At 44.6% G+C, this 27592-nt stretch overlaps 1 protein-coding gene across 2 annotated transcripts in view; it reads left to right on the top strand.

The window, feature by feature from the left end:
• Positions 1-1454: 1454 nt before the first annotated feature.
• GNE (glucosamine (UDP-N-acetyl)-2-epimerase/N-acetylmannosamine kinase) overlaps positions 1455-27592 on the top strand; it is a 52977-nt gene continuing 26839 nt past the window's right edge. Inside the window, exon 1 of one of the 2 annotated variants that reach the window (XM_083179934.1) lies at positions 1455-1787. In XM_083179934.1, coding sequence (XP_083036060.1) covers positions 1581-1787 — 207 coding nt within the window. In that variant the 5' untranslated portion in view covers positions 1455-1580. Of the gene's footprint in view, positions 1788-14907; positions 15060-27592 lie in introns of those variants that run through there. The other variant, XM_083179942.1, reaches the window with a different exon arrangement.

Genomic DNA, 27592 nt, shown 5'->3' with positions numbered 1-27592 from the left:
CTGCTCTGCAGCCTGGTGGTGCCGCTGTATCAGACACCAGAGCAGGTCCGTGGTGCTATTTCAAATATAGTGAATGCCCTGCTCGTGGTCCGACTGTCAATCAGGAGCAGCTGCACCCGATTGGCTGGCTGACCGCGAGCAGTGCAGGCGCGATATTTGAAATAGTCGCAGGCGTACCTGCTCTAGCTGGCTTCCCCGGCAGCGCACAATCTCCCACCTCCGGTCTCCAGTTCCCAGATTACGGACACCCGGTCTAATTACCGGACTGTCTGGAGTAATCCCAGACGGGTGGTAACCCTAGAGATATGATATATGCAGTTCCTTTTTTTACCTATGGGCTGCAGCCCCCCAGGCAAATTTTGCCACTGTCTCTGCCTAAAGTGAAGCCAGATGCAGTCTGTGAGACTGCACTGGCTTCAATGTGACTGACAGTGACTTCCTATTGGAAGTCTGACCTCCCAGTCACTCAAGGCAGTCCCATTGGGAGGCATCCTCCATCCAGGATGCCTCTTTGTGCGCAAATGTGCGGCAGCCCCCAAAACGGGTTCTGCACATGCGCAGTACCACAGATCATACTGCGCATGCGCCGGACCCGGCAACCTGATTAAGCCTCAGGGGCTGCTGCAAAGGCAGCCCATGGCGGTTTAGTCCAGCACATGCGCAGTATGTATGAAGTTACTCCGCATGCGCTGGCCCCATACAGGGGACCAGTGGCCGGGACCGGAAGGTGCAGGGAGTGCAGGGGGGCGCATCGTGGCAGCCCTCCTCCTCCAAAAGTGTACGAACCATCACTGGATGTATGTGTGTGTGTGTGTGTTTATATATATATATATATATATATATATTATTATTTTTTTGTTCGGACGTACTGAACCCGCCCACCCCCCTGAAATCCTGCGTTTGCCACTGGGGGGCAAAACTTTATCTTGCCTAGGGCCCCATGGAGTAAATCCAGCTCTGTATAAAACATACCCTCCAACATGACCCATCCCATTAGGTACAAAATGCTCTGTTCCTGGACTTCCCTGCCAGTGACAGTTACAGATGTGAGCCTACAGCACAGTCCAATATTCAAAGAGGGGGGGTCACATCAACTCTCAGTGATGTTTGGGATGGCAGCTGGTGTGGCTCCCCTTTTTGAATATTGGACTGTGCTGCAGGCTCACATCTGTAACTGCCACTGGCAGGGAAGTCCAGGAACAGAGCATTTTGTACCTAATGGAATGGGACATGTTGGAGGGTATGTATAAAATTATCAATTAAATGTAAAACTGTTAATGGGAAGCTGTTGGGTATACAGGAAAATCTGCTCAGCATCTGCTTGTTCCTACTGCTACTAATCATCAGCACATGTGTAGCAGCAGTATGACAGCAGCATCAGGCCAGGATCCCTCGATGTCAGGCAGAGCAGCAGAGCAAGGGGACGTCAGTCACGTGGTATGCAGCTGAGCTGTGAAGAAGGGGAAATGGGAAGGGTAGAAGCTGGCAATGCAGAGTAGACAGTCTGCTGCTGCTGCTGGGTGAGAGTAGCATCTGTGTGCTTTGCATAGAAGGGGGCGGGGCTACGCCCTCCGTTAAGAATGGAGTGCGGATGCCAATCACAGAAACTACACTCACATCTACTAGTGCGGCGGCTACGGGAGGGAGGATCGCCGGGGAGAGCCCAGTATAGAGAAGGGAGCTGCCAGTCACCGCACAGCCTGCGCCGCACTACACCAAGCCATCTGATCGGAATGGGGAGTGAGCTGCATCCTCGTAACGGAAACGGCGCTGTGCGGGGTCCCCATGTAAGTCCCACGTCCTCCAGCTGTGCGCCTATTGTGTCTGGACGGGTGCAGCTGAGGCCTGGATGGCAACCTATTGTATGTCATGTGTATTTGGCAAGTGTGTGTGTAGTTCATGGTGAATGAGATGGTGCCCGGTATGTATCCATGCTGTGCCCTTTGGCGTGGGCTCCTCCTTGTTACTACAGCTATGGCATATACTGTATATAGGCTGGGTTGCCTGACAGCAGCAGCGCTGGGTGTAGAACTATCAGCTGAGCATCTGTCTCGCAGATCTCTGGTCCTGATCACTTATCTCACAAATATAACAAAGTACTAAAAATATTTTAGCATAGAAATAGGAAATATATTTAGATTGTCCATTTGTGTGGGCATGTAAAACGCTGCACAATTGTTTCATTCAAAAGTGTATAAATATAACGTTCGAGCTTCCGATAATCAATGCTAAATGTCATAAATACATTTTTGTTCTTTCCTCCTATTGTTTTGTTGTGATGTGATAATGTCAGGACACACAGTTTATCATCTTGCCCCCCCCCCCCCCCCTCCTCCATCTCTGTAGACATCCATTTATAAAAATCGATAGAAAATAGGGTACTTATGTAGTAACTGGGCTGCCGATTTTTTGATTGTATGCCTTAAGTTAAGGCATACAATCAGATGCGATGCGATGCGATATCGCATCGCATCGCATCCGATATCGCATCCGATATCGGATGCGATGACCCGATTTTTCCATAGGAATCAATGTTAAAATGATTCCTATGGAAAAATGGGTCCTTTTCATACCCCTACTATCCAAGTGGGCATGGAGTTGGATATAAACCTGTGGCGAGCGTAGCGAGCCACCGAGCCCGAAGCGTGGCGAGCGAAGCGAGCCCCGCGAGGGGACGGTATTCGTCCCCTCGCGGGGCTCGCTTCGCTCGCCACGCTTCGGGCTCGGTGGCTCGCTACGCTCGCCACAGGTTTATATCCAACTCCATGCCCACTTGGATAGTAGGGGTATGAAAAGGACCCATTTTTCCCATTGAATTCCATGTTAAAATGGACTCAGTCCATTTTAACATTGATTCCTATGGAAAAATCGGGTCATCGCATCGCATCGCATCGCATCGAATCGCATGGTCGCATGCGATGCGATGCGATCTCCCGATCCGACCCGATTTAGAAATCGGCAGCCCAGTTACTACATAAGTACCGAAAATAGTACCCCTTTTACACCAAAAATCCCAGATCCGACCCGGCATTTGGAACAAGGATCCAAGCCGGATCGGATCCGGGATTTACCCCATTTACGGAGATGGAGGCGGCACTTGACATCATCTCCATGCGCCGGGACCTCGGTCATCCCCGCCGGGATCGCTGTGCTGGGGGCAGCCCAGCACAAAGGAAGGCTGCTGGGCAGCCTCCGTGCACCCCCCCCCCCCCCCTCGGCCGTCGTCCGCGAATGGACCGCCACACATAGGCATCCATTCACCGCCGCTGCTGCTGTCTGCAGAGTATAGAAGATAGAAGCGGAGGCTGTGTGTGCCCCCCCCCCCCCATCCAACCTGAACGTACTCCATTCATGTAAATGGGAGCTGGGTCGGAAGACCCGGCATACCCGTTTACACCGCCCTCTACCCAGGTCCTATCCGTGTTCCGTGTAAAGGGATACGGCGTGACCAATTTACACTGCCGATGAGCCGGGTTTTTGCGGCATGTAAAAGGGGTATAAATGGTGTATGCTTTCATTTGCAGACACCTGTTTAAAAAATGACCATCACATATCCAATTCTATAAATAACTATATTAAATTAATTACTTTATTACTACCTTTCCAGCTTCACCACCATCCACTTTCTCCTTTTCCAAGTTGCACAATAATGAGAATTTGGCAGAACCTGAGTATGCCAGTAATAAAAATATGAAACATGGGAACCTTAAGTTTATTAAAAAAAAATAGCCGAGGTACCCGCCGTTGCTCAGGTTTGGTTGTGCAATTTGCATAACTGGAACTCTTATCCTTAATTTGTTTTAAACTTAACCGCTCACTATGCCCATGGTCTGATCGACATACACCTGTCTGTGGTGAGCTCCCAGATCTGGCCAAAGGTGTTTTTTATGATATATATATATATATATATATATTTCTACCTGGCTTGAGTATAAAAAAAACTGTGCAGTCAATTTGTTAAAACAACAGGTTTCCCTTATGATTCATCTAATGGAATTCTGAAGACACTTGTTTATATAAAAAAAAATTGTACAAAACCTCTTTCAGTACATTCTGTGACCATGCCTACTACAAATAGCAGTTAAGCAACCAATTTAAAACACCTACTATGTTTGTGTTGTGTTTCAAGAACTTTTTATTTATATTCCTGTATGTGCTCTACAAAAAAAAACACTCATTGACCCCCCACATTGAGTTAAGCCCCATACACACTGGAGGTTATTTTGAAAGTATGTATCCTCAATGTTGTTAACAATGTGCGCTCCCGCGAATTGGTAATGATGACCCCCTCCCCCCGCTCTTGGCTGATCATTTTGGCTATATAGCCAATAACCCATATGTTAAGCGGGTCCCAGTGAGGTCAATTATCTATATTGTTCACTTAATTTCCCACCCGATATCGTATACTATATACACCATGGTGTGGGACATGTGTATGTGTGATAGAGATAGAGATATATATATATATATCTCTATCTCGCCAGTGCACATTCCAATCGCTGACCATATTGCCAGCAATAAATGCCAGTGTGTACGCACATTAAGAGAGAGCAGGTGACTTTCAGAGACCTTTGGATCCCATAGGCAGTAATCAAGAGGAAAAATAGTGGATAGAGAGAAGAATGTCTCTGTGTGGCGCACCAGAAGAAAAAGATTAAGTAAAATGTAGCTTTTAATTCATATTTCTAAAAGGAGCGAAATAAAAAACACACAGATTTACACATACATACACAAACATGTATTTCAAAACGGGATATAACTATCCCTACAACGTGAGACCCCACTGTCACGTGTACCTTCCGTTTTATGTCTTTATTTATTTTTAATTTTTAAGTGAAAGTTTCAGGTAAGTGTATTAATTCACAAATTTGTTGTCTGTTTAATACATATAGGCACTGGTGGACATGTATGCGTTCTCTGAAGTTGGTGGCACAACAGTTTTGTTGACACACAGTGTGTCGATGTGTCAGTGATTCTGACTTATTGTCTTGTCAGTAATACGTAAATTGCAGTTAAATGCTGCTCAGTCACCGGCTGTAGTTACAGTTGTAAGACTGCGGTCTAATCACCCGCTACACTGTTGCTATAAGACAAAATCCGGAGCAGACTGTAGTCTGTCTCTCGGTATCAGTCTATCATGCAAAATCTATGACTATGTGACTATGGTGGAGGCTGCAACGCCGGGGGGAGAATACCGCCAGGTGTGCGCCTGAGTGGCTGAGCATAGAGGTCACGGGCGTCAAGTGCCGCGCCTCAGGTTCAGCCGCTTCAGAGTGCGGTGTACCACTTTCAGAATCAGCCCTATCTAAACAGATCAAAATACATTCATGTTTGGGGAAGGGAACAGGGGGTCAAACGAGGTGTTTGGTCAGCGCACGCTTCGCTGGGGAGCTTCATCAGGACGAACCGTCAGGACGAAGCCAATCAACAACCTGCCAATCAGCTCCTGCCTGACATTTTTCAAACACAGTCTGTGACATGGCAGACAGGAGCTGATTGGCTGGCAGTTTATAACTTTACATTTTATCACTTTTGAAGCTTAGTGCATCTGGCCCTTAGTCTGTCTACCAAGCTGCTGTAAAATAACTTACTCTTGTAAAGATTCCTAACCATGGGGGTTAGTCAGTATGGATCTCTAAAGAAAAATCTTGCTCTAGTGGGCAAAACCATGTTCCACTGCAGTTGGGGCAAATTTAACATGTGCAGAGAGTTAGATTTTGGTGAGTTCATTTGTTTCTGTGTAGAGTAAATACAGTCTGCTTTATTCTTAAGCGAGGCACAAGCCCGAAGCATGGAGAGCACATTGACTTTCACTGTCGACCTTATGACCCTGTCGACCTGGACCCATGTCGACCTAGACATATGTCGACCTAAATGCATGTCAACCTAATGACTGTCTAACAACATGCTGGTGACCAACTGATCCACACCCATCCACATCCGGTATTCAGCATACAGTAAGGATGGTCATCATGGTAAAAACATCCCTGATCTATTACTAATATAGGGGCAGAGATAGCCTCCGTGTCCTCATGCCAAGGAGAAAAGAAACATTGGTGGGCTCTTTACCATCGTTGGTAGAGGAACATTGGTTCTCCGCTGTCAATGGGAAAACAATTTATAAACAATAGTTGTTGGCTATCGATGGTCAATGCTCATCCCTACCTTATTGTAAGGTCGCAGATAAGTTAGTATTCTCTTACTGGTGAAGTAACAAGAACAAGCTTAATGCAGATATATATATATATATATATATATATATATATATATATATATATTAGTCGTTTTGTAGGAGCTGCACTCTCCTTTTCTCCAAGCAATTGCTTCTGTGCCCCCAATGGATAATGGTACAGATTTTCTAAAGAAAGTGGCACTCGGAGACTTCTCATTAAAGTTTTCGGTACTTATGTATTATCTGGGATCCCATGTTAAATGCACCCCATTTTTTCATACCCCTACTATCCAACTATGCATGGAGTTGATATTATATAGTGTGGCGAGCACAGCAAGCTACGCACGCTGTCCTAGAGTCTACTGCACATGGTCTACAGGAAAATGGTGCAGTGGCCATTTTCTCAGTGATTTTCTTACTGTGCATGATCGAAATACTGGGAAAATTTGGTCATTTCTGCAGCGCTGCTGATGACAGGAGACTCAGGAGGGTAAGTATTGACAGAAATGGGTGTGAGGTGTGGGACCCCAGGGGGCCTGTTTGTACCACACACACTGCACCCATTGTAAATAGGATGTAAATGTTTGCATTAGGACTACTTCCTGTTGTAGTGTAAAAGCGGAGATAGAAGGAAAGATGGTAGGCTTTGATGATATGACTAATTTAAGTCCATATTTGAAGCTGGTGAGACTAGTAGAAAGTATTACTTCGCGTTGCACAATCCAAAACAAATAAGATTATTTATTATTAGTTCTATTTAAACTATGCTAGCAAAGTCTGTACTGCAGAAGTACATAATAGGGGCCATGTTAAACCCTCTCATTGCTGAGGTTTTTCTCACCCCTGTGCTAAGCCCATTTTGTCACTTTTTGGATAGTATTCCACACATCCCCCCCCCCCCCCCCCCCAAAGTTATGCCGTGTACCCCTTATACAGTTTATTGAAATGCAAAAAAAGTGAATGAAAGGAAAAATATGTTCATCTTCTAATTGTCACCATGAGAAATAGTTGTCAGTTCTTTCTTTGGCGCCAATCCATTTTTTCAAACCACAAAGAGCACAACAATTGTTATTGATTTGTGTAGTGTATGGGGATTGTCTGTGAGCCCCCTGATTACCAGCCAGTAAATCAGAGATACCCCTGAAGGTGCCCATACATGCTGCGGTAGCAGCATGCAATGGGATGCGCGCTCCCGTGGGCATCCCATCGCACAGTACAAAAAGTATGTGCTGCACAATGCGATGCGATCCAGCCCATAACTGGTGCGATCATCGCACCGTGTATGGGCACCTTATGTCTCTGGCTGCCAGGATGGAGTAGATTGTCCCTTTTATATTGTGCTCCGCTGGCTCTGCACTACACTATCTTCTGGAATTCTACTAGTGACAAGGCAAGATAATGTCCTTTTCTGCCATCTCCTTTTGACCCCACCAGTCTTAACTACATGTGGGGGACAAATATATTTTATAGATTGACAGAAGTGGAAAGTGAACAGTTAACGTTGGTAAGCGTAGTGCTAAGAAGGTGGTTTGGTTTTTGTTTGTATGAGGTTTGTTTTTGTTTTAGGTAACATTGCAGGAAGCAGATGTAGGATGCCTTTTTATTAGACTTATTTGCATTTTATAGTTGAGGATTTTCCTGTACTATACATAAGGCATCTCTGAGATGTGCCTTCTGCAGTTGCGCAAACAGTCTGTCCTGGCACTGGGAGTCTTTTTATCCAGAAAATGCGCTTTACTCATAGTGTACTATGAGACTCTGCTGAATAACTTTATATGCAACACCGACTCTGTATATGAAGTGCTACAATGCAGTGGCCATGGCTATTTGTTCTTAGCTGGACAAAACCAAGGGCCTTATTCGAGTTCACTCTTTCTGACAAAATCCTTCTTAGATGGACAAAACCATGTGCACTGCAGGGGGGCAGATGTAACATGTGCAGATAGAAATAGATTTGGTGATTTTTTGGTGATTCTTTGCAGGGTAAATACTGGCTGCTTTATTTTAACACTGCAATATAGATCTCACTTTGAAGTAAAACCCCACCCAAATCTAATTAGATCTGCACAAGTTACATCTGCCCCCCTGCAGTGCACATGGTTTTGTCCATCTAAGATGGATTTTGTCTGAAAGAGTGAACTCGAATAAGGCCCATGTGCACTGCAGGGGGGCAGATGTAACATGTGCAGAGAGATTTAGCTTTGGGGGAGTTATTTTGTTTCTGTACAGGGAAAATACTGACTGCTTTATTTTTACACTGCAATATAGATCTCACTTAGAATTAGATTTGGGTGGGGTTTTAGTTTACTCTGCACATGTTACATCTGCCCCACCTGCAGTGTACATGGTTTTGTCCAGCTAAGAAGGAATTTGCCTCTAAGAGTGAACTAGAATAAGGCCCCAAGTTCTGTTGTCCTTTTGAATCTAGACTCCATAGCAAACAGATATAGAGCATATCAAATGAATTGGTGCATTTTCCTGATGCATCCTAGTTGCATTGCATTAACTCATTTTCAGGACAAACATATACCCAGTGCAAGGAGGGTTACATCCATGCTAACTCGCTCGGGCATCTCAACATGGCATATTAGGTGAGGTGCATGAAGACATGTGTCTGAGACAAGTGTGTCATATGCCATGAATTCCATTCCATTCATTATGGGAACAATCCTGTAGCTTATTCACGTGACTGGACGATAAAGCAAGTAATTAATGCTGTACAGCATTTTTCTTGGCTTATGCAGCAGCTATGTACAGTACTTTGATTCACATTGACTTTAATATTTATAACAATGTAGAGCAGGGCGTGAAATATGCTAATTGTGCATAATTATGGCTGCAAGCTATGAAATGCAATACATTTTTTTTTACAGGTTGTCTTCCGTATCTAAAACTCGCAGGACAAGAAGTATTTTGGATTTCAGAATTTTCCGTATCTTGGAGTATTCGCATACTATAATGAGATATGTTAGGGATGGGGCTAAAGTCTAAGCACATGAAGTTTTTTATTTTTTCATGTATTTCCTTATACACATAGAATGAAGGTAATAGTATACATAAAAAATTGTAATGATTGTGTGCATGAAACAAAGTACAGATGGAACGCATCTCTTTTAGCGGTGGTCTGGTATTCAGGTCGACAACCGCCAGCTGCTGGAAGGGGACGCGCGCCCATCCCCTTCTAACGGAGCTCCCCTCGCTGCCGGTCTGCTACCCTCTGCTCCCCCCTAACCCTGCCCGTCTCCCTGAAGAGATGGGCAGGGTTCGCATTCCCCCGCTGCACGGTAACTGGGACACGCGCGTGTGTGTGGGACGCTCGTGCACTGGCGGATTCAGGGGGGGGGCACCCGGGCATGTGCCCCCCCTGTCATTTCAGACGTTTTTTATTTTTTCTGCTGCCCGCTCCCCCGCTGTGCCCGCTCCCCGCTGTGCCCGGCCGGGAGAGAGATGTGCTACTGTATAAAATTCACTTCTCCTGCTGAAGCGCCTATTGGCTAGCGGTCCAGCAGGAGATATGAATTTTACATAGGATAGGAGCACATTTCTCTCCCGGCCGGGCACACTGTGGAGCGGGCACAGCGGGGGAGCGGGGAGACGCGGGCTAGCGGGGCGGGGGTGATGGCTGGCTGGCTGTCAGCACAGGCGGGGGGGGGGGGGGTGGGTGCACACACAACCCTCCCACCCTACTGCACCCACCCTGCTGCAAGCACCCTCCCACCCTGCTGCACCCAAACAGATTCAGTCGAGCATGAAGCCCCTTGGCATCGAGCATGAAGGTAAGTGGCACTTATGTGTCAAATGTGTAATGGGCATTATGGTGTGTTATATAGTATGTAATGGGCATTGCGGTGTGTTATATAGTATGTAATGGGCATTATGGTGTGATATATAGTATGTAATGGGCATTACGGTGTGTTATATAGTATGTCATGGGCATTACGGTGTGTTATATAGTATGTAATGTGCATTGCGGTGTGTTATATAGTATGTAATGTGCATTGCGGTGTGTTATATAGTATGTAATGGGCATTATGGTGTGATATATAGTATGTAATGGGCATTACGGTGTGTTATATAGTATGTCATGGGCATTGCTGTGTGTTATATAGTATGTAATGTGCATTGCGGTGTGTTATATAGTATGTCATGTGCATTACGGTGTGTTGTATAGTATGTGACAGGCATTACGGTGTGTTATATAGTATGTAATGGGCATTACGGTATGTTATATAATATGTCATGGGCATTATGGTGTGTTATATAGTATGTAATGGGCATTACGGTGTGTTAGATAGTATGTAATGGGCATTACGGTATGTTATATAGTATGTCATGGGCATTATGGTGTGTTATATAGTATGTAATGGGCATTACGGTGTGTTATATAGTATGTAATGGGCATTACGGTGTGTTATATAGTATGTAATGGGCATTACGGTGTGTTATATAGTATGTCATTGGCATTGCGGAGTGTTATATAGTATGTCATGGGCATTGCGGTGTGTTATAAAGTATGTAATGGGCATTACGGTGTGTTATATAGTATGTCATGGGCATTACGGTGTGTTATATAGTATGTCATGGGCATTACAGTGTGTTATATAGTATGTTATGGGGATTACGGTGTTATATAGTATGTCATGGGCATTGCGGTGTGTTATATAGTATGTAATGGACATCATGTGTGGGCTTATGTGTAATTGGAATTACAAAGTTCACTAAAATGTGCAATGGGCATTACGGTGTGTGGTATAATGTTGGTCCATGCCCACTTTTAACTGAGCAGGAGCCTCACCTACTACAAATTGAGAGGGAGGGGGGGCGCGAAACATGCCCTTGCTCCGGGCACCGTGGCACCTAGCTACACCACTGTCGCCGCCCTATAGGAGACAGACACTAGAGGTACTGCTATACCTCTAGTGTTTGTCAGAACAGAAGAGTGCGGCCAGCGCTACCCGGAAGTGTGGATTTGGGTAGCGCTGGCACGCTATTTAAATGGAACCCTTCACAAGCATGCACCCTGGCTCCCCCCTGGCAAAAAAAATATATCAATCCCATGGCATGGCAACAAGAATAAAACCCCTGGCAAGAAGCATGTAACCCCTGGCAACAAGTGATATTCCTCTGACAATAAGTATGTAGGTAAGCAGCAATTAAATGGTATAATATGTAATAGGCATTATTATGTTTAGTGGGCATTTTGGTATTGGCATTATGTTTAATGGGCATCACAACGTATGGCATTGTGTTTTATGGGCATTACTTTGTTGGCATTATGTGTAATGGCCATTACAGTGTGTGACATTATATTTAATTGGTATTACGGTGTGTGACATTATGTGTAATGGGCATTACTGTGTACATTTTTGGCTCACCAACGGCGCGCAATGTCCCTATTGATACATCATTATCTATACTATGGCTTAATCCATGTGGCGTTATCTGAATTTTGGCTTAATCCATGTGGCATTATGGAAATTTTGTCTCATTCTTTTTGGCATCATGTGTAAGCGGCAAGTATAATAGGGTCCACTATTTTGTTGCATAATGTGTAAAAGTGGTATATGGTGTGGTACACTACACTCAAGGACACGCCCCCTTTGGAATGACCACGTCCCCTTTTAAAAAACCCACACCCGGCACGCACACCACTGTATCCTTCACTTTTCACTCCACAGTGGGCCTATGGACTTAAAATGTCAGGGCCTATTTCTAATCCCATTCCTTCCCTCTCTCTCTACTCTCCTCTCTATCTCGCTTCACTCTCTGAGAATGCACACTGGCACTACTAACACCGCTCACTCCCATCCCCCCTGTCATGGTGCCCCCCCTGTCATTTTCTCCTGGATCCGCCCCTGCGCTCGTGCATCCCAGTTGAATTGGGATTGGCCTTCTGACCCTGGGAACTACTAAGAACAGTGATTCCCAAACTGTGTGGCTAGGCTCCCTGGGGTACCCCGGAGCACTTGCAGGGGTACCTCAGGTTGATAAATCTAGAACCAATTATTATGGCCCAGAAATAGGCAAAATTAGAGCTTGTGGCTTCCAATTATAAAATATGTGGGTAAGCAGAAGCGAGTCATGTTCCTCACCACATAACCGAACCTAAGGATAACATTGTTACTGAGAATTTGTTTCTGAAATTCTCAGTAACAAACTTTTGGCCTAGGGGTGCCGTGAAAAATATTCTGATATTGTAGGTGTGATTGAAAACGTTTGTGAACCACTGGCTCAGAAGCAGTCCTTTTTGCAGTTTACTGGGTGGGTGGAGCAAGCGGAGGTAGTCAGAGTGAGCGGGAAGACGCGGAGAAGGGGTGACGCGTGATTATATATATATATATATATATATAGATATATAGATAGATAGATACGCAGAAAAACCGCACACATGGGACTGTGTGGAGGACAGGAGGGGATATAAGGTATGTTCATTATTTGTCACTGTTGTAACATTTATCTAGCCTGAGGACGGGATAATAAAACTTCCCGAAAGCTTGCACTGTCGCCTGATAATTATTTCGGAAGGAGCAAAGTCCCATGTGTGCGGTTTTACTGCATATCTATATGACATTTCACTAACCTGCACCGGGGCAGAAGCAACTATGAATGGAGTGTGTCATATATATAGCTTCCGTAAACCGCCATCATATATCAGAAGCTTGCGTCTCAGCACCATGACGCTGACACGCAAATGAAATACCACCCACACTCAGGCATCCGCCTTCCGGTTAGAGCGGCTTCCGGCAGCGGGCGGTCCCCGGTGTCTGAACGAACACGCCTTACGGTAAATTTCACCTTATATAAGTTTGATGTATGACCACTGTTATTGTTGTTTCCTGCACCTTGACAAAGGGGCTAGTCCCTGAAACGTTGGACAATTTGAATACACCTGTTTGAAAACCCACTGAGTGCCGCTGTTTGTGTATACTTTTGTACTACCTGGCTATATATATATATATATATATATATATATATATCTCTTATATATATATATATATATATATATATCTCTATTATATACAATATATATTTTTTAGATTGTGGGAGAAAACTAGATTACTTAAGGGAAATCTACCCAAGCACGGGGAGATGTACCAACTCCACATACATAGGGCCTTGGTGGGCATTGAACTCATATCCTCAGCGCTGTGAGGCAGTAATGCTATCCATTACACCATCTATACTGCCCCACGTAGTCAAGTGGAGTTTGTTATTTCAAAAATATTACCCAGGAATCCAATCCTTAAGTATGTTGAATAGTAATTATCGTTATTATAATAATTTATTTAACTATTTAAAGGTATTGGGGGGGCCATTTCACACTTCAGGGTGGCTATTTGTGGTCTGTGGGCCATTTAACATTGTTCCCTATGTAAAATCGCGGTAATCGCGTCGGTCGCATCGCATGCGATTTTTTTTGGTCGCATGCGATGTGACCGACGTGATTTTTTACCTTGCGATGCCTAAGATCAAAATCGTGGGCGCCGTTCTAGGTAAAGAGTACCAAATTCTTTTCACAGCACCCCTAGACCAAAAAAAAGAAAAAAAGCAGAATACATATAACATTAAGTAGATTGTGTTTTATTTGCGATTCTAATGCTGCCCATACACTTGTGCGATCGGATTCAATGTGACCTCAAAGTGCGATGTCCATCAAACCCGATTGCATCTTATGGTAATAAGTGTCCCCTTACAGCACCCAATGTCGCATGCCATCTTGAGATGGCACATCGGGTGTTGGAAGAGGGAGGGCAGAAGGCGGTGTAATGTAGCGCTAGCGGGGGTCAGTGCTGGCGGCAGAAGTGTTTAAACACTGGGCAGCCCTCAGCCCCCAGCGTTTTAAACACTTCTGCCGCACCGCTGACTGACCCCCACCACCCGCTATCGCTACAGCTACAATGCCGCCCTCTGCTAACCCTCTCCCACGCCGCCAGTGGTCCCTCCGGCCCCTTCTCCCCAAGCCATTTGAAAAAGCGTTCCCTCTGCCTCCCACAAGCGGAATGCATTTGAGCATTGCATGTGGTTAAAAACCACATGTGATTGCTCCTGCAGTTCGATAAATATTATGTGCAGCACATAAGACCGTGAGACCTGACAATCGACCGGCGTGCCTGCGCATAAATAATTAACCATAAATAATTTGAATTGGTCCTGGACCACCAACTTGGGGTACCCCTGCAAGTGTCCCGAGGCACCCCAGGGAGCCACATCATACAGTTTGGGAACCACTGCTACATGTCACTGCTCCCTGCACACAACATTGGCAGCCCCTTCAGTGTAATTTTGCTGCAAAACACCACGCAACTAATTTCTGTTTAATTAAATACCGTGGGTATCAGCAGCGCACGTACTTGCAGTAATCCAAAATGTGTTGCAATGTAAAAAAAAAAAAAAAAAAATTGTGTGTGTGCACATAACGCCCCTGTCGTGTTGCACACACTGCTGTATTCATACATGGGGGAGAGGCGGTGTATAACATGCGCTGTAACCATTTTGTGTGTGTGTACAAATGTCAGCCTCCGTGCTGCGACGCACTTCGTTCCATTGATGTAGAAACACTATATAAATATTGGAGCTTTGCGGGGGGGGGGGGGGGGGGGTCACAGGGCAATGAGTACGGAGGAGTGGCCGTGTATGTTGCCAACAAGCATCACCACACGCAGCGTGGACAGGCCCCGCCCTGGGACATTCCCGGCAGCAGCAGCCCCTCCCAGAGGGACATCTCACAGAGCATGCGGCGAATGCTAGCGGCATGGCTATTGGCGGAGACCAGGCCGCACCCCTGTGTTTGCGGCGGCCCCGCCCCTAGCGTCACTCTGCAGACTGACTGACTGAGTCTGGAACTTGGCGTGTAGCAGCCGCGTCCCGTCCCGCACCGCCCCGGCAGGTAAGAGACGAGACCCGGGGGACAGACGACGCCCTGTGTGCCCGCAGCAGCCCCGGGCATCTACACCTCTGTGTAGATGCCCGACTGTGCTACTACAGTGTGGGCCAGCCCTGCTGGCATCTTATTGGAAGATGTAATTTTCAGGTCAAATCCGTTTGTCCATGTTTATTACTGCTCCTCCAGGGGGTTGAGGGACTATTGTCACCGGCCGTATGTACTGGATGTGGCCGTCACTATTCATCCTAAGCTGATGGCATGTAATGAGTTGCTGCATGTGTGCTAGGAGTGAGCAGTACTCCATTCCGCTTGGAAGCCGCAGTGGATGCCCGCTGTATGCGCATTTCCTTCTGCATTGTAATTGTACCTGATAACAACGGTCCCATTTCTACATCACTGCTCAGCACACAATACTACATCATCACGTCAAGTCTTTGCCAACTGTACAAAATGTGTAAAAACTACGTAGCGTTGTGAAATGGGGTTTTCAAATCATTTGAGGTGGCTCTTGTAGTTAATTGGTAGTTTTGGATTACAGCTGGGCCTTGGGTTTGATGTCTACCCTCAGGCAGCAGTAAATGGCAGCATTTCACCTCGGCCCTCTTATTACAGCTAGAACAGAGGGGATGCAGTTACAATCCCGGCGGTCGGGATCCTGGCGTTCAGAATCCCGACCGCCGAAATGTCGTCACTTTCTCCCTCCGTGGGTGTCCACGACACCCCTGGAGGGAGAATAAATTAGTGTGTCGAGCGTAGCGAGGCACCGGGCCCGCTGTGTGGCGAGCCCGCAAGGGGGGGCGATCCACGTCCCCCCCCCTTGTCGGCATTTCGGCTGTCGGGATTCTGAACGCCGGGATCCCGACCGCCGGGATTCAATACTGAATCCGAACAGTGACTGCGTTCTTTACAGTTGAAATAGATGAACTCTTTTTTGACCCATTGCAAGTTTGAGTGTGGTATATGTCAGGGTCATTAGCCCGACAGCATGGCGAGCACAACTAAGCCCCTGGCGGGCTTGCCATGCTGCGGGCACGGTGGCTCGCTACGATCGCCACCTATTCTCCCTCTATGGGGGTCGTGGATCCCCACAAGGGAGAATAGCCAGTGGCCATCGGGATCCCGACGTTTGGTAAATGACTATCGGGATCCCGACGTTTGGTAAATGACTATCGGGATCCCGACGACTATCGGGATCCCGACGTCTGGTAAATGACTGTCGGGACCCTGCCCGGCACCTGCAATTTTCCAGTGTATCTCATACCCAGGGATTAGGGCCAGATATATCGAGCTTCAGAAAGTGATAAAATGGAGAGTGATCAAGAACCAGCCAAATAGCTCCTACCTGTCATTTTTTTTCAAACCCAGCCTGTAACATGACAGGTAGGAGCTGAATGGCTGGTTCTTTACCACACTCGATTTTATCACTTTGTGAAGCTTGATAAATCTGGCCCTTTAAGTGGTCCTGGAGAGGTGGTGGAACTTCTTTTGGTACTTGTGTAGTTTCACGGCGTCAGGCTACAATACGTTTTCAGTGTAGGCTAAGCTACATTGTCAGCGTAGCCCAACGGCTGCCTAGCGTAGTCAGCGTACTGTCCCCGCGAGCTGGAGCTCTGTCCCCGTGTCCTTGGCAAGCCGAGTGATCGCCTCTCACACAGCGCCGGTAACAGCCAGATCCCCTGCGCTGGCGGAGAGGCCATCATGCAGGCGCTGGCGGAGAGGCGCTCCATTTGTCTGAGACACTGTCTCAGGAATTCTTGTGGCAGGGTACGGCAACCCTGCCTGTGTCTGCTTCAGGGAGACGGACAGGGTTAGGGTTTGGTAGCACATGCATCTCCTGCACAAAGGGGGGGGGGGGGGGTGCTCCATTTTACATACTGGCAAATGCCTCCTTTTTAAACCCCTAATAGCCACGCCAGCCCAAAGCGTGGCTATCGGACACAGTGCGCGTCCTCCCGACCTGTTCATACCCCCACTTTCCATGTTGGCGTGGAGTTGATTTTATAAAGTGTGGCAAACAGACGCGGATTTCTTGACATGTATTCCACGTTGGCTCACTGCGCTCGCCACACTTTATAAAATCAACTCCACACTGATGTGGATAGTGGGGGTATGAACAGGTCGGGAGGACGCGTACCGCCGCCCCTCGCGGGCACGCTATGCTCGCCACTCTTCAGGCTGATGTGGATAGTGGGGGTGTTTCAGGAACACATTCACACCTGTCATGTCAGGCAGGTCTGTCATAAGCGCTGACTGACTATGCTAACTACGTAAGCTCCGGCTAGCCGCCAACGGATGGGAACACTACGCTGATACTGACAGGAACGCTGATTACGCTGGTTGCTGGAACAGTACGCTGATTCTGACAGGAATGCTACACTGACTACGTAACTGCCGCCGTGAAACTACACAAGTACCCTACTTTTATTGTACAATGACATGGCCCCCCCCCCCCCTCCTCCTCATTAGGCAGTGCCGTGGTCACACGATTGTAACTCCAATTAAAATGATAACACACAGTAGCACAATCATATACACGGTAGCACAATTCCCTGCAGAAGCCTATGGGCTTCTTACCGCAGCGCTGTGTGAGGGATCAGTCACGGATCCCTCCCAGCATGCCCTGCGGCAGGCTCCGGCGCTCTGCGCATGCGCAGATGGACTCCCGGGTCACAGACCCGGAAGTCCGGCACCGCATTGCAAGGGACAGCTCTTATCGCAAGAGCTGTCTCTTGCGTTAATAACCGCATATGTTAGAACATATGCCGTTATTAATAATGCGATGATGGGCAGCGGATGTTACAACATCCAGTCTTCAGCAAGCACAGTCTGCTCCTCTAAGTGGCTGCTCTTCACTTCTGCGGCATGACATCACCTACAACATGCCAGAAGAAGAAGCTGCTGGGACTTTCTGTTGGAATTACTGTTCAGGGCTGTGGTAGAGGTGGAACTCAGTCCCCCCTACCATTAGAGGTGGTGGAACTCCATTCCACCCCGTTCCCCCTCAATTTAACCCCTGCTCATACCACTTTCACAATGCTATTGCCAGGTCTGGTGCTTTTACATTAAACCTGGGTCGCCGATTATACACAGGGCAACCTTGATTTAACTCTTCTTATAACTGGTTATAAAGTTTGGGTTCACACTGCACCTTGGTCAGACAGGCAGCAAGCCGGCAATAACCTGGGTCTGAGTTGAGGTTTGAGATGGGAATCAGTAAAGTAACCCTCAAACAATATGGTTTGATGGTTTGTTCAATTTCTAATAGGTTTCTTATATAGCGCAGCACAATCTGTGGATAGATATATATATATATATATATATATATATATATATATAATATATATATAAGATATAGAGAAATGGGCACTCACCAAGGTCTTAAATTCAGCAGAAAAATTTATTCATGAAATGAAAATACATCCGACGTGACGTGACGTTTCGATCAAAGGATCGTCATCAGGAAAATGTCAACATAAATAACAAGTATCATACCCAACCAACAGGCAACCTGGTATCCATCCATGGAGGAGATACAACTGTACAGCCTCACCGGGCCAGTTTAAATACCATCTCACAGGAAGTGATCACTGCACTTCCTGGTGCAACATCAAAATTGGTACCATAATGCGTTTGAGGCATATACATAAGGTTCAGGCAGTTAATTAACTTCGCTAATGAACATAGGCATAATGAATAGTACCATACTAAAACAACTGGTGACATAAAACAATAGAAGCGCTGTTTAGCGCTAAACGCTCCAGTCCCGCTGGACCGGAAGTAGAATCTGCGTTCCACCCGCCCGTATCGCCGGGAACTTCCGCGTGTCACAGTTCTCAACGTCAGCTACGCTAGACCGGAAATAGGACTAGCGTGTGTCATACATAGCGCACAGCACTGTAGTATACAAACAGTTTTGGTTGTCATGACAGCGCGGCTTGGGATTAAAGAGCATCGGACATCGGGGGACAAAGAACATTTAAGATGTTGTGGTATTAATAAACCAGCCCGGGTGGCCTCACTAATACTGGCAAACTATAAAGAAAAAATTATAAAGAAAAAATTATAAAGAAAAAAATTTTTATATACAAAAAATATCGAAAAAGAAAAAATATAATATAAATAGATACACATCAAAATGAAATATCCATGTGTCACCACTTGTTGACACACGAAACAGCACAACCAAATGACACTAAAGAAATGTATATACAAAAGATATGCAATTGTATGCTATGTTTGTTATTTTATATTTTATACTGTTTAGATAATTTTATATTTTTATAGAAAAAATTATTATTAAGAAATTTATAAACAAAATACCCCAAGGGGGGTGCATACCACTTCAAAGAGTATCATCTCACAATATTGCAGATGTGAGACAAGCATATCATAAACACCAGGTGTAGTGACATCAAAAATTATATAAATGAATATATACAAAAATTAGAACATAAACAGTACATAAAAAATATACATAAAGAATGACCTGGAGACACCAAATCCAACTTCAAAAAAACAAAAATCCAAACCAAGGCAACTGGAAACATAACCATAAAAATGAAAAAACGGGAAAAGGGTATCAGAGGTTATTTAACGCAAAAAGATGGACAGTGGATTTGCCTCATTTAGGCCTTTAGGGGCAATCGTGCCCAATTCAAAGATCCATTTAGCTTCACGTTTCTTAAGCATGGTGTCCCTATCGCCACCTCTCACTGGTTTTGGGATGTGATCTATCAACATGCATCGAAGGCTTGCCACACTGTGGCCCATTTTTGCAAAATGTTTAGCGACAGGTTTGTCCGAGGTTTTTGCGACAATTGTTAATTAACTGCCTGAACCTTATGTATATGCCTCAAACGCATTATGGTACCAATTTTGATGTTGCACCAGGAAGTGCAGTGATCACTTCCTGTGAGATGGTATTTAAACTGGCCCGGTGAGGCTGTACAGTTGTATCTCCTCCATGGATGGATACCAGGTTGCCTGTTGGTTGGGTATGATACTTGTTATTTATGTTGACATTTTCCTGATGACGATCCTTTGATCGAAACGTCACGTCACGTCGGATGTATTTTCATTTCATGAATAAATTTTTCTGCTGAATTTAAGACCTTGGTGAGTGCCCATTTCTCTATATCTTATATCCCTGTGATGTTCATTCATCTGTTGGAGCACCCCCTATGATAACAATCTACCTTGAGTGCGGACTCTCCTACATATAATATATATATATATATATATATATATATATATATATATATATATATATATATATATATATATATATATATATATATATGAGAGATATATAATGTGTGTATGTCTGGCACTCACTGCAAAGTTATGTTTTACTTGTCCCTTTGTCTTCCATAATATTCTCTCACCAGCAACCCATTCAATAGAAGTCTGTAGGGGCGGCACTCAGGATATGATTATAACCACACAAAAACCACCATAAAACATTGACGTTGCAACCTGGTGGTTAGTGTCATCATTTTTCAGACTGCCGCCATCTACACGCATCTATTTTCTCCCTCCCTCTCTCTGGCTGCTCCTCTTTCTGACCTTCACCCAGGTGTGTTTCCAGTAGGGGCAGATGTGCTCTGTGCCTACCTCTCCAAAAAAGGGTAATCAATACCCCTTTTACAACAAAACGCCAGGTCGCACCCAGGTACGACCCGGCATTTGTTATCTTTTACACCGGCGTCTGCCTCGGCAAACTTTACCGGCATGCTGCCAAACAACCTCCACTCCCCCCCCCCCCCCACGCGCGCGTAGGTGGGGGTTTCTGAGCCGGCGCTTGAAGATGACTATCTCAGAGCGCCTGGAAATCCGCCAGCCGGGACCCCCGCATCGTCATAGCCTTGCTGGGGGCAAGCCCAGCCCCAAGGTAAGCTGCTGGGCTGCCCCCAGCCTTGGTGCACCCCCTAGCCCCCCAAGGTGAATGGATGCCGCACACAGCCATCCATTCACCTCCTCCCTGCCTCTGCTGCTGTCTGCACAGTACAGCAGACAGCAACGGAGACTCTGTGCACACCCCCCACCCAACCTCAATGTTGACCACAGGACGCTGCGATCTGGTGGTTGGGCTTCCCCCATAGCTGTAAATGGGAGTCTGGCTGTTACTTTGGTGGCTTACGCCTCTCAGTCCACTGCTAAGTCTCACATTATCAGACATGTTTGAATCAGACTCTTATGACCAGATGCACTAAGCTTCAAAAGTTATAAAATGGAGAGGGATAAGCAGCCAGTCAATCAGCTCCTACCTGCCATATCACAGACTATGATTGAAAATGTCAGACAGGAGCTGATTTGGTTGGTTGTTTATCACTCCATTTTATCACTTTTAAAGGCCAGATGCACCAAGGTTCAAGTCTGAAAAAGGGAAGTTCAGAATTTCTGCTCTGAATGTCGGGTTAAGTTGCCTGCTGGGGGCACAAATGCTAAATGTTCTGTTTGTGATAAAATACTGCAGGAATTTTGAGAAGCTTCTATCTTGCTTTAAGTCCTTTGCAATGTCTTTTATCTCTGTTTTGAGAGATTTGTCTAATTTTGTGTTTAATCAGAATAAAATGGATTCAGTATCAAAGATACAAAAGGATACTTTTAATATTAGACAATATTATTTAATATTAGACAATTAAAGGAGCCTGTGACCAGCTTGGGCCAGGTCCGTGGAAAAGAAAGCCTTGGGCTTAGAAAAAACTTCTTGATCTTGATAAAATATTTGCCACTTCTGGGCCTAAACTTAAGTCTTGTAAGAGACAATGCTGAGAAAGTGGTGGGTTTTCAGAGTCTAAGAAGGTCAATTGAATTATTCTGACTTACAGTATGAATCAGTGTTGGTGTGGATGTAGTCAAAGCAGTTTGTCAGGTTATTGACTTAAGTAATAATATAAATCAAGATAATGTACCTGCTGATTTTGTTCAGGCTCAGAAAAATGTAAGAAATTAGTTTTTCCTACATCAGTGCAGATTTGTAAATTAATTGCAGATATTTATTTATTGACAGTTTCTTATATAGCGCAGCAGATTCCGTTGCGCTTTACAATAGTAGACGGTGATAAAACAAACTGGGTAACAACCGACAGACTTGGAGGTAGGAGAGCTCTGCTGCAAGCTTACAATCTATAGGGATATAGGAGGGAAACACAAGGACAGGCACCAGTAAAAGCATAGCAGGCCCACCAAGTTACAAGTCCAGAAGGGAAGCTAAATAATACATAAGTGCCTCAGAGGGTTATGCGTGTAGAACTTAAATATGATAGGCTTGCCTGAAGAGGTGTGTTTTCAGGGAACACTTGAAAGTTTGGAGGCTAGCGGAGAGTCTTATTGTGCGTGGAAGGGCATTCCATAGGATGGGAGCAGCCCGGTGAAAGTCCTGTAATAGTGAATGGGAGCTAGTGATCCGTGCAGAAGAGAGACTCAGATCTTGTGCAGAGCGGAGTGGTCGAGATGGGAGATATTTTGTAAAGAGAGATATCCTGGTGCAGTATGGTTAATAGCTTTATATGCGAGTAGAAGAGTTTTTTTTTTTTATATTGAATGCGGTAAGATACAGGCAACCAATGGAGAGACTGGCAGAGCGGATCAGCAGACGATGAGCGTCTTGCAAGGAAGATCAGCCTAGCAGCAGCATTTAAAATGGATTGCAGTGGTGAGAGTCTGTTCTTGGGAAGACAAGTTAGGAGACTATTTCATTAATCAATGCGGGATATAATGAGTGCATGGATAAGAGATTTAGTAGTGTCTTGTGTGCGATACGGTCGTATTTTGGATATGTTTTTTAGATGCATGTAACATGATTTGGAGAAAGATTGAATGTGGGAAAGAAAGGAAAGTTTAGAGTATAGGATGACCCCTAAGCAACGAGCTTGTGGGGTAGGGTAGATTGTCGAGTTGTCAACAGCGATGAAGATATCAGATATGTGGGCAAATCCAAAGAAAATTTTTTTAGGTGCCATGCAGGTTTCAAATTAATGTATCCTAAGCTGCATTAGACACTTATGTTATGCAATCTCAGATATCAGGTCTAGTAGTGGTCGCTAGAAGAGCAATGCGGATTCAGATACAAAGTGTCATGGAGATTTTGATGATTGATGGTAAATTTCTATTTGGTACCTAGGCAGCATAACTGAGTCCAAAGAATGAAAGCGTTCAGTTTTGGCCTTGAAATGATCTTCTACTGCAGCTATTAACAAATCTTTCAAAGAGAAAAAAAGTAATCTCAACACTTGGTTGAAAATTCTAGAGCGCTAAGTTCACAAGTTGCTTCTTTAAAAGCAGCTGCTGAATAGGAGATGGTCAGTACCCTGAAGATACAGAATAAACAAAGAAAATAAAGCAGTGCTTAAATGATAGAGAGGGTGAATCAATTAGGTAAAAAATAATTTTAATAAAACAAAATGATCAATGTACACCTAGAATATCACCATTAAAATTTCAGCAGGGTATTCCTGATCCTGTAAGGCAGTGATTTTCAACTTTTGTTTACCTTGCTGCACACTAAATAAGATTTAAAAATTGGCAAGGCACACCATGAGATCCCCACAGGGCAAAACATATTGGCCCCCATATAAAAAAAACAATCACACTAGTCCCCACAGGTAACAAACATAAAATACATAGGCCCTTTACATGAAAAAAAAAAAACAGTTGAACTGGTGGTGGCTGTAAACTGGTTTGGGCACCTCTAGATCTGGGGGCACACTTGAGAACAGCTCAATGCACACTAGTGTATATAACCTGCACTGTCCACATTAGCAGCAGTCCCAATTTTTGATGGAGTCCACACGGCAGTGTTATCCTGGAAGTTGTCTGAGGGAGTGGATTTTAGATGACTGTAGCTCACCTGCAACCTCACAGAAAGTTGTATCCAATAGTCCCAGGTAGATTTGGCCAAAGACATCCAATTCTTATGGGGTCCAAGTGGGCAGAGAAGAAAGCAGGTGGGTCCAATGGTGGTGGTAAGGAATCAGGAGGAAACACCAATGCGTTTCACTGGACTAAATGCCAGCTTTATCAAGGTATCATACCTTTCTACAGGGTGTATATTAACCCACCATACAGGCATCCTACATGACATGGGATTGAAATCTTATATTGACGGCTATTTGGACTCCTGTAGAGGAGGTATATTTCAAGGGAATTTTTGGGGAGGTTAGTTTTTCTTCTAGCCTTTACAGTACATCAGCCAGAAGAGTGCCAGAATTAGGGGCGTTATCTTTATAAATCTCCTTATTAGAATAGGGCAGTGTTTTATACATGTCCCTCTTTTAAACCCAAAGTTGTTTCTAATTTCTATTTAAATCCAGAAATAGTTTTTCTCAATTGAAAAAGGAATAACATTTTGAACTGAAGACACAGCTTTAAAGTAATCGGCCTACTGGAAAGGAATTTCAGAAATGCTCTGGCCTGAATATAGTAAGACAAATGCTGCTTGTGTTACAGGTTGTGAAAACAGCCCATCTGTAAAGGGGAATGATGGCATTTATACCAGATGCTAGGGAAGAAAAGGTCCCACTTGAATACATGATGTTTACAAAGACGAATGTCACGTGCTAATTTACCGGTCAGCATATATGTAATATTGATCATGGTTTTTCCCAGCACAAACCTTGGCCAACAACAGAACAATTGTGGTCCTTCCAACTAATTTCTTCACTCTGGTAACAGAATCCGAACAAGGAATGCCTGAGTAGCTTCAGCCGTATAGAAAAAAATCTCAGGCATCTCTTGGAAATTCAGAATTAACAAGAAATACTGCATGTCTCATTTTCTGTAGGGAAGGTGAACAGTCACTCTCCAGCCTCCTGTGTGGTATTCCTTTGTTCTGCAGCTTTAGGCTAAGGGTGTCCAAACCTCACGTTTCAGTCTACACCTGGGGATATATTTACTACACAGCTGTAAAAAAAAAAAAGAAAAGGGAGACAAATCCACTGAAAAACTAGTGCAGAGTTGCCCATACTCAGCCATTGCACTATTTATTTCGAGCTTGTGCTGCCTGTTGTGTAACCCAGAGGTTCCAAAACTTTTTTGAGGGACGGAACCCTAGAGCAGTGGTTCCCTACCTGGGGTACTGGTACCCCTGGGGGTACTCTGCAGACCAGTTGGGGGTACTTGAAAATAATATTGGTAATGGCGGAATATGAAAAAAGTATTTTGATTGCAGAAGACCCACTGCTATGGAGAAGAACCATGTTGTCACTTATGGTTCTGTCTTCAGCGTCATCAGCGTCTCATTGTGCTTTTGCCTGACCAGCAATCCACTGGGAGCTACCCGCGCTGCCATTTAGACATCAGCGATCATCTGCCCTGCACTGACACGGGTGGAAGAAGCAGCATTAATCTTACAGGGGTAAGTGGGAACCCTGGAGACAATACACAACCAGCGGCCAGACACGGAAGGGCACGATTCCTGTCCGCTACTCCTTAATATAAGGACATGCATAAGGATACGCATACCGCTCACTTCCACTCCACTCATAAGTACTGTCTATATTTTAAATTGAGAGGAGGGGGTACTCATCAATGAAAAGCCTAATCAAGGGGTACGGGAGAGAAAAAAGGTTGGGAACCACTGCCCTAGAGTATCAGAATTTTTTCTCAGCACCCCTAAGCCAAAAGACATTTTGGGGGGAAAAAATATAAAAATGAGTAGATTGTGTTTATAGGTCATCCTTAGGGTAATTGTATGATAAGGGAGAGGAATTGCATCTATATGTCTACATATTTTATGATTGGCAGCCACCAGCACCAGGTTTTGTCTATTATATTGACATTAAATAATTTTAAATTGGTACTGGACCACCGAGGCATTCCCGCATGTGTCCTGAGGCACCCCTGGGTGCCACAGCACACAGTTTAGGAACTATTGTTTTTTTTTGGGGGGGGGGTTATACAACTGCTATGAATGGGACCTGGCAAACGTATTGTAGATTTAAAACTTGGGTCCTCATGCAGTTATTTGACAGACCTTTGCTTGCAAACAATCAGTATGCTTGTGCTGAGCATACAGCAGACCAACTTTCCTCCAACCGTCCATCTGTATATTCAGCTGAAGGGGATTGTTAAAGATGCACAGGAGTGCGTATCGTTAACAATATGGAGTGTACACCCTACTAGATGTTTGTTTTAAAAGATCTCTCTTCTGAGCGATATCTTTTATAAAGTTGTTTAAGTGCAGTGGTTCCCCCAACTGTGTGCCGTTCACCCTGGGGTTCCTCGGGACACTTGCAGGGGTTCCCTGGAATGGTGGTCCAGGACCAATTCTATTAAAACTATGGACAATGTAACAAGCAAAACCAGACAGAACAAACAAACAAATCTTGACCCTTACTACATAACTGAGCCTATATAAAAACAATTTATTTTATTTTAAAAAAAAATTCTACATTTCTCAATAAGAATATTTTGGCTAGTGGAGCCATGAACAAAATTCTGATACGCTAGGGTGCCATGATTCAAAAATGTTTGGGAACCACTGGTCTGGTGTGTATGGGACTTTAGGGATCAATGATGCAAAGTGCTCAATAGACCACAGATTAGATCAGGAACAGGGGCGTAACTAGACATTCGTAGGCCCCATAGCAAAACTTTGTAAGGGCCCCCTATTTAGCAACTGATGTTAATAAATGTATATAGCACATATAAATAAAGGTGCATACACACGTACAGATTTACCTGTTCAATCTATCTGGTGGGAACAGAAACCTGGAAATGTATGGGAGCAAAGGACAATGAAAAATTTCCACCCAAATGCAGGAAAACAGAAAAAAATATATGCTTTGATAAATTTGTTATATCAGAACAATTTAAACAATTTGTCTGACTGTTTTCAAGTGTTTGGGAACAATTTTTTGATTTTCATTTGCTCCCATACATTTCCAGGTTTTTGTTCCCTCCAGATAGATCGGACAGATAAATCTGTACATGTGTATGCACCTTAAGACTGTAAAGATGGGCCCCATAGCAGCTGCACCCTTTGTACCTATGTTAGTTAAGCCTTTGAGCAGGAATGTCCTTACACATCTACTGCGGCAGCACACGCTGATGATATTATTGGGGGGTTCTTACCTATCTTGCCCACTATTTATATCCTACCCATATAATATTCAACAGGATTTATTCTATAAAACCTTGATCTATATCCATGACCATTTTAAATAATGCTCAAAGACCAAAGTGGTCCTGACACACGCATTCCACTATCGGAGACTCTTCAAAGCTTGGAGAAGTTACCAACCAATCCAATTCATAAATTAAATTCAAACATGACAGCAGCTGATTGGCTGTTATACTTTATTGCTCTCCAAGCTTTGATAAATATGTTGCAATACATTTTGTGCCCTGAAAGTATTTTATTCCTAAACATTCAATTATTTTGTCATTAACACTTACAACCCTCTCTAACCTTTCTGTGTACTTCCAACTAAAAGGCACTTTTTCTATATTCTGTTTTTAACACTAGTGGGTATTTTGTAGAGCACCATGAAAAAATTCAAATGAAATACAATATATTACAACTGGCATATAAG

The sequence above is a fragment of the Crinia signifera genome, chromosome 1, assembly GCF_055691185.1.
Source record: "Crinia signifera chromosome 1, ASM5569118v1, whole genome shotgun sequence".
NCBI lineage: Eukaryota > Metazoa > Chordata > Amphibia > Anura > Myobatrachidae > Crinia > Crinia signifera.
This window is presented reverse-complemented; position numbering and strand designations above follow the sequence as displayed.